This window comes from Chrysochloris asiatica, unplaced genomic scaffold (genome assembly GCF_000296735.1).
Source record: "Chrysochloris asiatica unplaced genomic scaffold, ChrAsi1.0 scaffold00172, whole genome shotgun sequence".
Taxonomy (NCBI): domain Eukaryota; kingdom Metazoa; phylum Chordata; class Mammalia; order Afrosoricida; family Chrysochloridae; genus Chrysochloris; species Chrysochloris asiatica.
In genome coordinates, this window is record NW_006408690.1 from 2,292,670 (window position 1) to 2,306,150 (window position 13,481).

The 13,481-nt window shown below is 37.5% G+C and overlaps 1 protein-coding gene across 1 annotated transcript in view; it reads left to right on the forward strand.

Annotated features, from left to right (window-relative positions):
• Window positions 1-4,171: 4,171 nt before the first annotated feature.
• The window catches only part of MYO3A (myosin IIIA), a 410,482-nt gene continuing 401,172 nt past the window's right edge, over window positions 4,172-13,481 (forward strand). Inside the window, exons 1-2 of the mRNA XM_006871683.1 lie at window positions 4,172-4,339; window positions 11,760-11,894. Of these exons, the coding sequence (XP_006871745.1) occupies window positions 4,172-4,339; window positions 11,760-11,894 (303 nt within the window). The remainder of the gene's footprint in view (window positions 4,340-11,759; window positions 11,895-13,481) is intronic.

Below are 13,481 nucleotides of genomic sequence, written 5' to 3' on the forward strand. Positions count from 1 at the left end.
AGCGAAATGATGGTGTAAAGCCGATGTTCTTCCATGTCAACTATCACTCAGTTCACAATAAAAAAAAAAAAAGAAATTTAGACTTTGGCCTCAGAAATTGGTGAGAAAAAAAAAATATGCCTTGGAAACCCAACACAGTCACTTTGAGTCAGAACCAACTCATTGACACTTAGCAAAACAACATCACTTTTTGTAGTATAGTTACAGGTGTATTCATCTATCCATGAATTGTCAATTTTTGTATCCCCAAAACTCATTGGAGTTTTTTGCACATATTTGATATTCAATGGTATTCAGTTAAAATTTTATACCTGTATATTTAAAGACCAAGAGTTAATTCCTAACCATTAATGTATCAGAAATTAACATTTTGTTCACTTACATTGCCACCTGAAAGACATTAGTCCATATAATGACTGTTTCTTCTGGTTGCAGACTCCTATTCCAAACATTTAACAAGACTTAATTTGGTCTTTTGGACTAACCTTTATATCATAAGGATGCCATGAATGCCTATTTGCATGACTCAAGTAGATAGATCTAAGAAGCAGTTATCTTGTTACTGATTATGAAATTGTTAAAGAGGATGATTATTACTGATTACCTCTTACTTGTTCCTGTGCATTTTGCTTCAAAGGCAAATTTTTCATAAAGATTAAGTGTTCTGAGAACTATTCATAAGTGATTTTTTATGCAGTCATGTAATTTTTGGCAGACATTCATAATCATTTACTAGATGATGTGCCCTTAAGTCTAATGATTCAAGACGTGATCTGTATTTTGTTTCGGATTTAAAAATTCATTTCAGTTTTTCCTAAGTCTTGTTTCCCTCCTTTAAAATATATTCTTAAGAATCAGATTTATTCATTCAACAGCTTTATAGCTAACATCTACTATGTCAGGCATGGGAGCCCTTCTGGCATACTGGGTTATGTGTTAGGCTGCTAACTGCAGAATGGGTAGTTCAAATCTACCAGCTGCTCCTCTGGAGAAAGATTAGGCCTTCTGCTCCCATAGAGATTTAAAGGCTCAGAAACCCTATACAGGACCTCTGTGAGTCGGAATCAACTTAATGGCATAGCAACAATAACATGTCAGACACAGGGAGTCCTGGTGTGTGCCGTAGGATGTTCAGATTCAGCGATTGCTTCTCAAAAACCCTATACAGGATCACTATTAATAGGATTGGACTCAATGGCACTTAACAATAATAGAACAAAATGCCAGGCACAGAGATATACATTGGGTAGATTTAGAAGTGAACAAAACAGAGTTTCTGCCCTTAAAATTTGTTGTTGTTGTTAAATGCCATCGAGTTGGTTCTGACCCATAGCGACTCTGTATAGGGTTTCCGAGGAGCGGCTGGTGAGCTTGAACTCCCAACCTTGCAGCTCAAACTCACTTTTCAGTCCAGCACATTAACACCAAAAAGTAAACAAATAACCATTTCCCCGTTTAACCAATATTTACTGATTGTTATGAGCCCAGCATTGTTCTAGGAATTGTGGATATAATCATAAAAATAATGGTGTCCCTACCCTCATGGATCTTTCATTCTAATTCAGGAGTAACAGAGGGTTGACTTTTCATCAAAGAGAAAGACTGAGGCGAAACAGTGATTACTGGCTTTAGGGATGAATTTGCTGTGTTTCATGTGCATTGGTTTGTAGTTTTTGAGGTGAGAAAATAAAGGAGTTTATTTTATTTATTTTCATTTTCTCACTTAATTATGAAGAGCCTCAACTGGAAAGTTTTCTGGGAGGAAGATAGGCAAAGATAACAATTTGAGGAGAGAGAATACTGTGAAATAGTCACACCAGAGAGAAAGAGGAATATGCATACCAGGGAAATTCAATGGGCTACTAGGCAGTATTGATGGTCAACTTGTAGGTTTGTTGTCTTGTATATAGAGTGAAACTAGTAATGTGTTTTCACATTTCAGTTATAGTCACAGTTGTAAAGGAGATGTAGTTAACGTATGTCATTAACTAATGTAGTTAACTAATATAGTTAACTAATGTCATTGCTTCCCCCCCAGGAGAAAGTAGTCAGAGATGCTGACAGTGTGAACAAGGGAGTTAAGATAAGGCAATCCATGGAATCTATGGTGGAGAAGGAGGGAATGAAGACTGAAGAGAGTTGATATATATGAAGAGGTGAAAATCAATGTATTGGATGAAGTTGAAAAGTTGTTAGTGTGGTCAGATAGGTGAATTTCATGGGCTAATATTAACACATCTGGATTAATAAATCTGTTCCTATGTGTGTGCATACACATACCAACAAAACACGACTATACTCAGTTTTTTTAACACTGAAAAGCAATGTGTTTTTACATAGACAGTTGAACTGTGGGGCTTACCAGAAGTGCTGGGAGCCCATGGTTCTATGGCTTGTCTTGTTTTCTGTCTTTCCTTTTTTGTTTAATTGCTATTTTTGGGGAGTAATTTTTTAGAAGCAATTGGATATAATATAGAAAATAAAACATGGAACATTATGAGCACTAATTGGAAGTCAAGAAATCTACAATCTTACTATAATAGGTAGGCAGGTAGATAGATAGATAGATAGATAGATAGATAGATAGATAGATAGATACATACATACATACATACATACATAGTCTCCTTTAGAAAGCCACTTAACCTCTTGGTTAATGAATTTGCTACTTTGCTAGGCAGTAGGTATAAAGGTAATGGTTTCAGATAAAGGTAGATTTGGCATTCTATCAGAGCATTGAGAATGGGCCATGCAACCAAAATGGAGTGGAGAATGATTACATATGGAGGAAGTAACAGCGAAGCAGAACATTGAAAGATAAGTAGGAATTAGATTTTAGCAAAGACGTTCTGGTTGGAGTGGGAAGGGACAGCAAATATTAAAACTCTCAAGCAAGATGAAAATGAACTGAAAGATCCAGGGTGACTGGATCACAATGTATGAGAGAAGAGAGATGAGGCTAGGGAAGTAAGAAGACCATATTCTGATGAACCTTGTAAGTTATGTTAAGGAAGCGTCATATTAAAAGCATTGTTGGGTTTTACATATAGTGACAGAAGACAGGATCACCTAAGAGTCAGGTTTGCTTTGATGGGAAGTTGAAGTTTGCCACCTCTAATCCTGGAATCCTGGTGTGGCCCTGTGGGTTAATGCACCAGACTGCAAAGCCATTTGAACTGCAAGGTCAGTGGTTTAAGCTCACCAGCTGCTCCTCGGAAACCCTATGCAGGGTCGCTATGGCTCGCAATTGACTCGATGGCAATTCACAACAGCAACAGTCCTAGTGTGGTCTTGTAGGATAAGCACTGGACTGCTAGTCACAAGATCCTCGGTGACTTAACCCCACCAGCAGCTCCTGGAAACCATATAAGTTAGAACCAACTGGACAGTATTTAACAGCAAGACTCATAAAAATTTTGATTCTATACACTGTTATTGTTACTGTTGTTAAGTACTACTGAGTCGCTTCTGACTCATAGTGACTCTGAATAGGGTTTCTGAGGAGCAGCTGGTGGGTTTGAACCACTGACATGACAGCTGTCAAGCGCTTATCCTCCAAGCATTACCTGAGTATAAAGAAGTAAATCAGAATGATTTAAAAATGTATTTTCTGTTCATCTGAAAAAAAGTACTGTTGTATATAGGTGCAGTTGAGTGGGCTCAGACTCACAGTGATCCTGTGCACAACAGAACAAAACAAGACATGGCCCTGTGCCATCCTCACTGTCGTTAAATGCTTGAGCCCTTTGAAAAAAAAAAGTTATTAATTGCTAATAATTTCTTTTAAACATAGAAATAAAATCCTGTTTAAAAATCACTATAAGACATAGTCATCTTTTTTCAAAAAGAAGAATCTAAATTAAAATTTTTTATGACTCCAAAGTATTCTTGGTTACTGTGATATTTTTCCCCCATCCTACAAGTATAAATACTGGGTAAACGATACATATGGTGGAATCCTGGTGTGGTGCTGTGGGATAATGCACTAGACTCCAAGGTCGGTTTTGAACAGCAGGGTCATCAGCCGCTCCTCGGAAACCCTGTTAAAGGGTTGCTATGAGCTGGAACCAACTCAGTGACACTGAAAAATACATGCATGTACGTCTTAATCTTCTCAGTGAAATATGATGACATTCTATACTTTTTCTCTCCAGTGAATTAAAACTTCGAGATGCTTCCATTAATTGGGAAAAAAATGATCTTTGATAACTTTCCGGATCCCTCTGATACTTGGGAAATCACTGAAACAATCGGCAAAGGAACTTACGGGAAAGTTTTTAAAGTGCTGAATAAGAAAAATGGCCAGAAAGCAGCAGTCAAAATTCTGGATCCAATCCATGTGAGTGCCATACAACGTTTCCCTAATGAATTTTGTTTTATCTGTGTTAATTCATTAAACAGTTGGTGATAATGGATCTTGATTCATTTTTCACAAGGTCATTCAAAGACAAGTTACAATTTTTTAAAAATACGGAAACAATATGTAAAAATGTTAGCTTCTCTTGGCTTGTATATTTAATATATATAATAGCCCCCAACAAGTGTTCAATAAATGAATAAATTAACAAACACAAACATGTAAATCAATGCAGCTCTCTGCATAATAATATTTTTAAATTTCACAAAATTGTAAGAATTCGCAGATCTAGAAGTAATCCTAAAATGTCATCTTGACCTAATTTTCTTTTTTGCTGCATTTATTTGGGCTTTGGATAAAATTTTTCTTTAGCTAAACCAGAAGGAACTTTTAAATTAACTTTATTTCAAAGAAGTGAAATAAATCCACTTTCAGGTTTGTATGTTTCTAAAGCAGAAATAGTATTGATTTATATTCATATTAAGGTTCCTTGTTATGAAGATTTGAGCTTCATTTGCAATCCCCCTGTACTTTGCTTTTAAGTAAGACCCCAATGGGTTCTCCCCATTGCATATTTTGCAGTAGTAGTTGTTATAAGGGAACTGACTAACCCTTTTGTTTTCCCTTTAGAGTATTAAGAGATTGCTGATATTCTGATTCCTGGGAATTCTGTTTCTTGGTAGTTTGGGGAATATCTTCAGACTAATGGGACAGAATGTAATCCTTTCGTAAAATTTGGGTGAACCAGAATGAGCTATGTGATCAAGTAATCCCAAGACTTTTATTTCGAATTAGTTGTCCAGATACTTGACTGTTGGACATTTTAAGGAAGAACAGTCTGATGTCTCCGTGCTTGGAGACACGGAAGTCCCAGGTCCTCGGCACAGCTCTGCCACTAGCAAACTGGAGGACACCGAGAAAGGTTTCTTGGCCTTACTTCATTTCTGCTCTGTTCTTTTTGATCATTTATTTTTCATAAAAGCTTATACAAAGTCCCTTATTATTTTTTTTTTAATGTTTTATTGTGAATTATGTGATTGTTTACATGGGAGAACATTAGCTCATTAGCTTTACATTCATCCTATCATATATCGTTTCATTGCCATGATTACCATACCCTCCATGCATCATCAACCAACCAAAGGGTATACACTACAAGCCTGGTCATCCCCCCCCACCACCACCACCACACACACACACACACACAGCACACAGCCCCTCTCCCTCTCTGGGTCTGAAGTACCCAGCTGCTCCATCTCTCCCCATATCATTGTCTCTGCTTCCATCTCTGGCGTCACTGCTTCTCTGGGTAGGGTCCCGCTCTTTGCTCTTCTCCCTTGATGGTCCCAGGGATCTACGCTTCTAGACTGCAAAGTTAGTCACTCCCCGCCTTTGCTATAAAACATCTATCTTTATATTTCCAACCCTCACAAGTCAGTCCTGATAACAATTATTCACTATTGTATCACAAGAGACCTATCCGCATTTACTTTCATCAGCCCTGCCCAAACAGATTGGATATTACTCAATGGAGATTCTACATTCCTCCATGCCCTCTGGACCTAGGTTCCCTCTTGAAAGCTTGTAAGTCAGTTACTTCCTGCCTTTGTAGCCCACCCTCCCTCCACCCCATTTTGGGTAGCCAGTGTCCAAGTTGCACATCCCTGTCCACTCTGTGTATGGAGGGGGTGGGAATGATCCTCACTGTAGAGATTTGTTCCCTCTTTTGAGCTACTGCATCCATAGGTATAGGTCAAGTTCATCAAATTATATCAGATTACTCTTTTTTTCCTTTTCTTTCTTCTTTTAGTTGAGCTCTGATCATCCAGTCATTGAAGCCAGGTCAAGTGGGTATTATCTGCAAGTGTGGGTGTTCTTATGCATATGCCCTCTCTTCTTATCAGCTGGACGCTTCACTCTCCACTCTAGTCCTCTGTGGCTGTGTCACTGACTCTGGGCCCAAGAGTCCCCAGGTCTTACCACACTGCTGGCCAACCAGGTCTCCACCCGGGTTCACAGGAGTCTATTGAACGTTGTAGGGCTTAGCTCGCAGCTTCATTGCAGCTTTTCTCTCACTTCCCCTTATCGGTGACGAATGTGGTCACCAATCAGAGCGTGTATTCCCATTGGGTCTTAGTCTTTGAAGGGGGTTTGCACTGAGGGGACCCAACCACTTGTCTTGATGTCTCCTGGGCGAGTAATTTGTTTGTTCTTATAATAATCAGTCGGACTACCTGTATTGTTTTGTATCCATATTATTTTAGAGGAGTTATTTTAAAGTAATAAATTAGGTATGATGGAAAAAAGAAAAATGAGAAGCACTATGCTTAGGTTGGAGTCCTGGTGTGGCGCTGTCTGATAAACAGTAGATTATTAACCGTAAGGTTCGTGGTTCAAACCCACCAGCCACTTCTTGGAAACCCTATAAGGGTCACTATGAGTTGGAAATGGCTCGATGGCACTTAGCAACAATCACATGCTTAGTTAGATTTAACTGATGCTGGATGTCATCACATTTTTCTATTGGAAATTTCTTACCATTTTAAATGGGGGAACAGACACAGTTAAAGTCTTTCAAGTGACTGTGCCATTTAGGTCTAGCTGTTCCTTTTAGGGATTGGGGTTCATGGAGGCAAGAGAATAGGTTTCATGCTGATCTTGATGGCTGTTCCCATAATCAGAATGTGTCTCACACTCCCCTAATTCTTGATGGAGAAGAATAAATGGTTTATGAATGCATGCAGCTATTATTCTGTAATAGCTTATCCTTGTATGGGATACTACAAACCTTAAAAAATATATTTCATACTGCTGTTTAATGAAAGATGTGGATTTCATAACTATACTATTAAACTTGTTCTTTTGCTGCTTTTATTCTTATCACAATACATATATGATTTTCTAAGAATTATTTACTGCTCATTCATCATGTCACAAGTCAAATAAAAACAATTTATAACCAAGAGATTATAATCTTAATAAAATAAATTTAAATGCAGCCAAGCATTTCACAAAGAGTAGCTTTTTTATTAAAGGAGTCATACTATTTTGCATTTTGAACTAGTAATTTTCTTTCCAAGAGAGAAGCAAAACCAGTGAAGCCTATATAAAATATAAATATACATATTGCATTTTAAACTAATAATTTTCTTTCCAAGAGAGGCATCTTATGCTGGGTTTTTTTAGAGAAGCAAAACCAGTGAAGCTTATATAAAATATAAATATAAAATTTTTTTAATATATAAATATTTTTGGAGTCCTGGTGTGGTGCTGTTGGGTAAGCACCAGACTGTTAACTGCAAGGTTGACAGTTCAAATCCACCAGCCACTCCTTGGAAACCCTATATAGGGTCGCTATGAGTTAGAACCAAGTAGACGGCACTTAACAACATACTGTATACGAGGGGGAGTAAAAAATTATCCGCACTCTAGCTTTAGAATTTATTTTAATCAATTTTAATAAAAGACAAATACATCCTGTTTCAACATAATCTCCATGCTTTTCAATACACTTTGTCCATCTTTCAACAAGCTTTAGTACTCCCTTATTTTAAAAGGTTTTAGGCTGAGCTGTGAGCCATGAATGTACTGCTGTCTTAACTTCTTTATCAGAGGTGAATCTTTGTCTTTGAGGGGCTGCTTTCAGGAGACCAAACAGGTGAAAGTCTGATGGAACAAGATCAGGACTATAGGAAGGATGCATTAACATCTCAAAATGAAGTTTTTGCAGAGTGTCTAGAGTGTGACCAGAGATGTGGAGAAGTGCATTGTGCAAGATCACAGAGCCCTTGGAGAGCAGGCCTCTGCCTTTAATCTCAAATTTGAGCATCTCACTGTAAAGAGCTCTGTTGATTGTTGAAGCTTTTTCCTCATGGTGTTCAAATGCTGGCCCTCCCTTGAGAATTCTAGAAAACTATAAGCATCAATTTTACAGCTGATGCTTGACTTTTGAACTCTTTCTTGGTCAGCAATTAAGAATGTTTCCATTCCAAACTCTGCTATTTACTTTCAGGTTCATAGTGATGAATCCATGTCTCTTCACCAGTAACGATTTTTTTAAAGAAACTTTTACCTTCATTAGAGTATCAGTCCAAATTTTGTTTACAGATGTCCACATTCATACCTGCATAGCAGTGACCTTGAATGAAAAGTGCAGATAAGAGTGTAGCCAACAAAAGTTTAACATATCAGCACTGGACTTTGAATCACAAGTTGGAAAGTTCAAGCCCACCAGCTATTCCTTGGAAATCCTGTACAGGGTCAATATGAGTCAGAACTGAAGTAATGGCACTTAACAACAACCACACCTAGGTTTATATTAAGGGAATGACTCACACAGTTTGTAGAAGCAGGCTAGTTCCAAGACTTTGGGTCAGATGTCATGCTGGATGAGCCCCAAATTAACAGGTCAGATGGCAGGCTCTAGCCTCGGAGTAAAATTAATCTAAGATCATCAGATAAGATGGCAGGCTGCTGATGACGCCCAGGACCAGCAGGTAATATGGCAGGTCACTGGCTCCAATCCAATGAACTGGCAGTCAGATTGGGAAGCTATATGCAGGATCCAAACCCAACAAAAAGCAAGCAAGCTTTGTCTGAGTGTCTGATGTATTGGAAACTTTCTATCAATTGACTGGCAGCTCAGAGCAGATCTCATCATGGAGATGACTACATTATATTAGGTTACATCATGGGGGATAAGTACGGCTTAAGCTGAACTACTGAGAATCTTGACCAATAAAGTTGATTCAAAGCCTCAGTGCTATCACAAGAGGGGTGAAATGAGAGGAACAGAAGTCAGTGCATTTAGCATCTTCTCCTTTATCTTTCATTAACCAACTCTACAACTTCTTCACCTCTCTGAACCTGACTTTTCCTTTTTAAATGAAGTGCTGATCTAAATTCTTCCTAGCTTTGTGATTCTACGATATTTCATTTAAAACAACTTAGGCATCTCATGTTAATATAAGAGCAATAAGACTTTTTCATATTTATTGTTTTGTGAGTTTTTCATGTATATGTAGTTTTCTTGAGATATGACTAAGTTGCTATATTATATTTTTAAAGACAAGAAAGCAATCTGTTCTATTTCTGATTAATGGGCTTTTATTATTTTTTATTATTTTGAATTGGGAGAAAACTTTAAAGAGCAAACCAGTTTTCCATCCAAAAATTTAGTACACATTGAATTTTTACAATTTGTCATTGACTGTAATACCCAAAATATAACATCACTTTTTCCACTTCCTTCCTGTTTCCATTCCTCCTTCTTTTCTACCCCTTCTTACTTTCTGAACTTTGTCCTTGGAAAATGATGCCCTTTGATTTCAAGTGGCTGGTTATTTTAAGAAGTGTGTGCCTTGCTAGTGTTATTCTTCAGCATATAAACCTCTCTATTGTTTGGCTGAAAATTGAGTCACTGAAGTCAGTTCAATTCTTGGCCTGAAGGGTGACTAAGGGCCGTAGTCTGAGGTTTTCCACCAGTCTCCATCTGCCAGTAAGCCTGGCCTTTTAAATACTTTTGAGTTGTTTTTACATTTATTTCTCCCACTCTATTAAGTACCTTCTAATGGTGCATAAGGTCGCTGTGAGTCAGTACCGACTCGATGGCATTTAACAGCAACAATAACAATGGTGGTCCCTTTCAGAATGGTCAGTAGTAGCTGGGCACCATCTGGTTCGTCTGGTCTCAGAGTCTATTAAACAAATAATTTCCGTGTTTTTTTGTTGGTTTTTTTTTCACTCTTATTTGCTCTGGATGGTAAAAGACAAATAAATTAACCTTATGTGTCCTCTTTCAAACTTGTAAATCCCCAATTCCTACTCACCAAAGCAGGATGTGGAACATTGTTTCTGTGGACTATTTATATCAATTGAGCTTAATGTTCTCTAAGACTGTATAGTCTCGGGTCCTTAGGCCCAGTGACCCATTCCCTCAGGGTATTTGGTTATGGTTAAGACGTTTTCACCACTTCGTGTCCTATATGCTCCACTGTGCTGCTTCTGCTGTGCGCTGTCTAGTTGGTTCTGACTCATAGTGACCCTGTATAGTGTTTCTAAGGCTGTAAATCTTGACAGGAGCAGAGAGACTCATCTTTCTCCCAGGGAGTGAATGGTATGCTCGTACTACCAACTTTGTGGTTCTCAGTTTACTGTGTATTGTTCAGAGCCACCATTTGCAGTATGCTGTTGTTGTTGTTAAGTGCTGTAGAGTTAGTTCCAACTCATAGCGACTCTGTATAGGGTTTCCAAGGAGTGGCCGCCCTTGTAATTTATACTGACCTTGCAGTCCATCACATTAACCCAGGTAAATACATATGTCAAAATACCCTCTGTCAAGTCTCTCTCTCTCTCTCTTTATCTCTCTCTCTATATATATATTCATGGAAATAGTACCATTCATTCAATAATAGTACCATTATTACAGAATAGTGTATGTAGCAATAGTAAATAGCCTTTAACTCTTATACTCCTCCCAGTGTGATTAATGGACTTTTAGCTAACTAGGGGTCATTTCATATAATTGAGTTCTATCTTACTTTTGTTGAGAAGTCAGAATTTATTGCAGGTATTATTAGTTTTTTATATCTCACAAATGCCTGTATTTCAAAGAAACAAAATGAACTAACTTCTTGATCCTAAAAGTTTCTACTGTAAATCCATGGTTTGTTGTTGTTATGGGCTGTTGAGCCAGTTCCGACCCACAGTGACCCTGAACAGGGTTTCTGAGGCTGTAAATCTTTACGGGACCAGAAAGTCTTATCTTTCTCCCACAGAGCAGCTGGTAGTCTTGAACTGCTGACTTTGCAGTTCACAGCCCGATTTGTAACAACAATGCTACCAGAGCTCCTAAATCCATGGCTTCGCTACTATAAATTAAGATTGCAAAGAAATCAAAATCACCTGGGGAACTTCATTCCATATGTTGTTGTTGAGTGCCATAGAATCAGTTTTCACTCATAATGGTCCTGTATAGGGTTTCTGAGGCTGTAAACCTTTACAGGAGTAGAAATCCTCATTTTTCTCTCCTGGAACAACTAGTGGGTTTGAACACCAACCTTGTGATTAGCAGCAGTGCAGAGCTTACCCTACAGCGTCACACCAGGACTCCATATAGGTTTCACCTTAATTGAAAACAGAAATAATCTTAATTCTACCCATTTATTTATCCCTTTCCAATTCAGTAAAATTAACATAATTTGAGATGTATTTAATAAGCACAAGAATATCCATCTCTCCCTTAGACAATGTAATGTGAAATTTTAATACGTAATACTGAGCACAGTAAAAACTATTCTGAGCTTGCTTTGCAAAATTAAATTCTATTTTGGTAGTCTATAAAATGTCTTTGACATTATTTACATTTTTTCAGACTTCTCATTTTATAACTTTTTAAATCTAGGATATTGATGAAGAGATTGAAGCAGAGTATAACATCTTGAAAACACTTTCTGACCACCCTAATGTGGTCAGATTCTATGGGATGTATTTTAAGAAAGATAAAGCAAATGGAGATAAGCTCTGGTTGGTTCTTGAGGTAAGTGTTTCAACATTATTTATATAGGTAGACATTGTCACGGTGGTTTTAATATTGATATAACGGAATTTCTCAACTAACCATTTATCTGTTAGAATTTATAATTGCTTTCCAATTGATTACCATTCTGGGTAGACTGGAACCTCCAACTTTTTGGCTAGCAGCCAGGCACATTCACTGTTGGACCACCCAGGAGTCTACTAAAATGTATAAATCCCGTTAGACAATTCTTGTATAGTGTGCTTCTGATTGGTTATATCCTCAGTCAGAAGTGATCTAATAAGGTGCCCAGTTTGGGCCTTGCCATCATCCTAAGGTAAAAGAAAAGTCATGTTCGTAATAAAGATTGAAACAACTCCACAATAAAAAAATAAAAATTTAAAAAATAAATAAATAAACTTGGATTATTTTTGTTACTGCAGGAAAGCATGCTAAAAAAGGACTTCATTATATTTATTTATTCATCCATAATTTGTTCAACTGATATGTGACTAAGGCTCTGTGCCAGGTGATAGAATATAAGAGAAATTTGATGTAAGCAAGACACAAATGATGAACACTTTTCTGTTTTTGTTTTCGCTGGCTATTCATGGTCTAAACAATGAGACAAGGTATTTATGAGAAAAAAACTCCCTAAAAATGGTGTTGACTTGAATAAATTTCTAATAGGATGCAACAGGATCTGTTTTCTCAAGTTCTGAGAGTAGATTTTCTTGCATTTGGATAATTTTCTCTAAGCCAGTGGTTCTAGAAGATTACTAAAGTAACTTTGAGTCCTAGAAGAATGCATTTTTCTGACTTTCACTGAACATTATTTTTCAAATTTGCACTAATATGATCTGTAATAATTATTAAAAATTCCTCTTTTCAAATTTAGGGCTAGTAAACGTCATTTTTGGACTCTTGGTGTGGCGCTGTAGGATAAGCATTGGACTGCTGACTGAAAGGTCGATGGTTCAAACACACTAATCACTCCTCTAAAACCCTATACAGGGTCTCTATGAGTTGGAACTGACTTGATGGCATTTAAAACAATAAACACAACTAGTAGACTAACACAACAGTATACATTTTTTGTGGCTTTCATAATTTTATTAGCATTTGATTTTTTTTTCTTTTTTGAATGTTCTTTTGGTTTTCTTGTAGTAGCCTTATAATCATTTGCAAAGTACATTGTTTCCATACTTTATATTTTTGTCAACCAAGTGTCTTAAAATGATTCTACTAAAATGTAAGATAGCTTAAATTTTAAATCACATATTAGAACAGATTTCAAACTTTATTGATTTAAACTCAGTTATCCTGGTGTGGCGCTGTGGGTTAATGCACTGGACTGCAAAGTCAGTTTGAACCATAAAGTCGGCAGTTCAAGCTCACCAGCTCTCCTCAGAAACCCTATACAGGGTAGCTACAGGTCAAGGAGCTCTGGTAGCGTTGTTGTTGTTGTTGTTGTTATGTGCCATCGAGTCGGTTCCGACCCATAGCGACCCTGTATAGATCAAGGAGCTCTGGTAGCGTAGTGGTTACGAATCGGGTAGTGAACTGCAAGGTCAGCATTCGAAACTACCAGCGGTTCCGTGGGAGAAA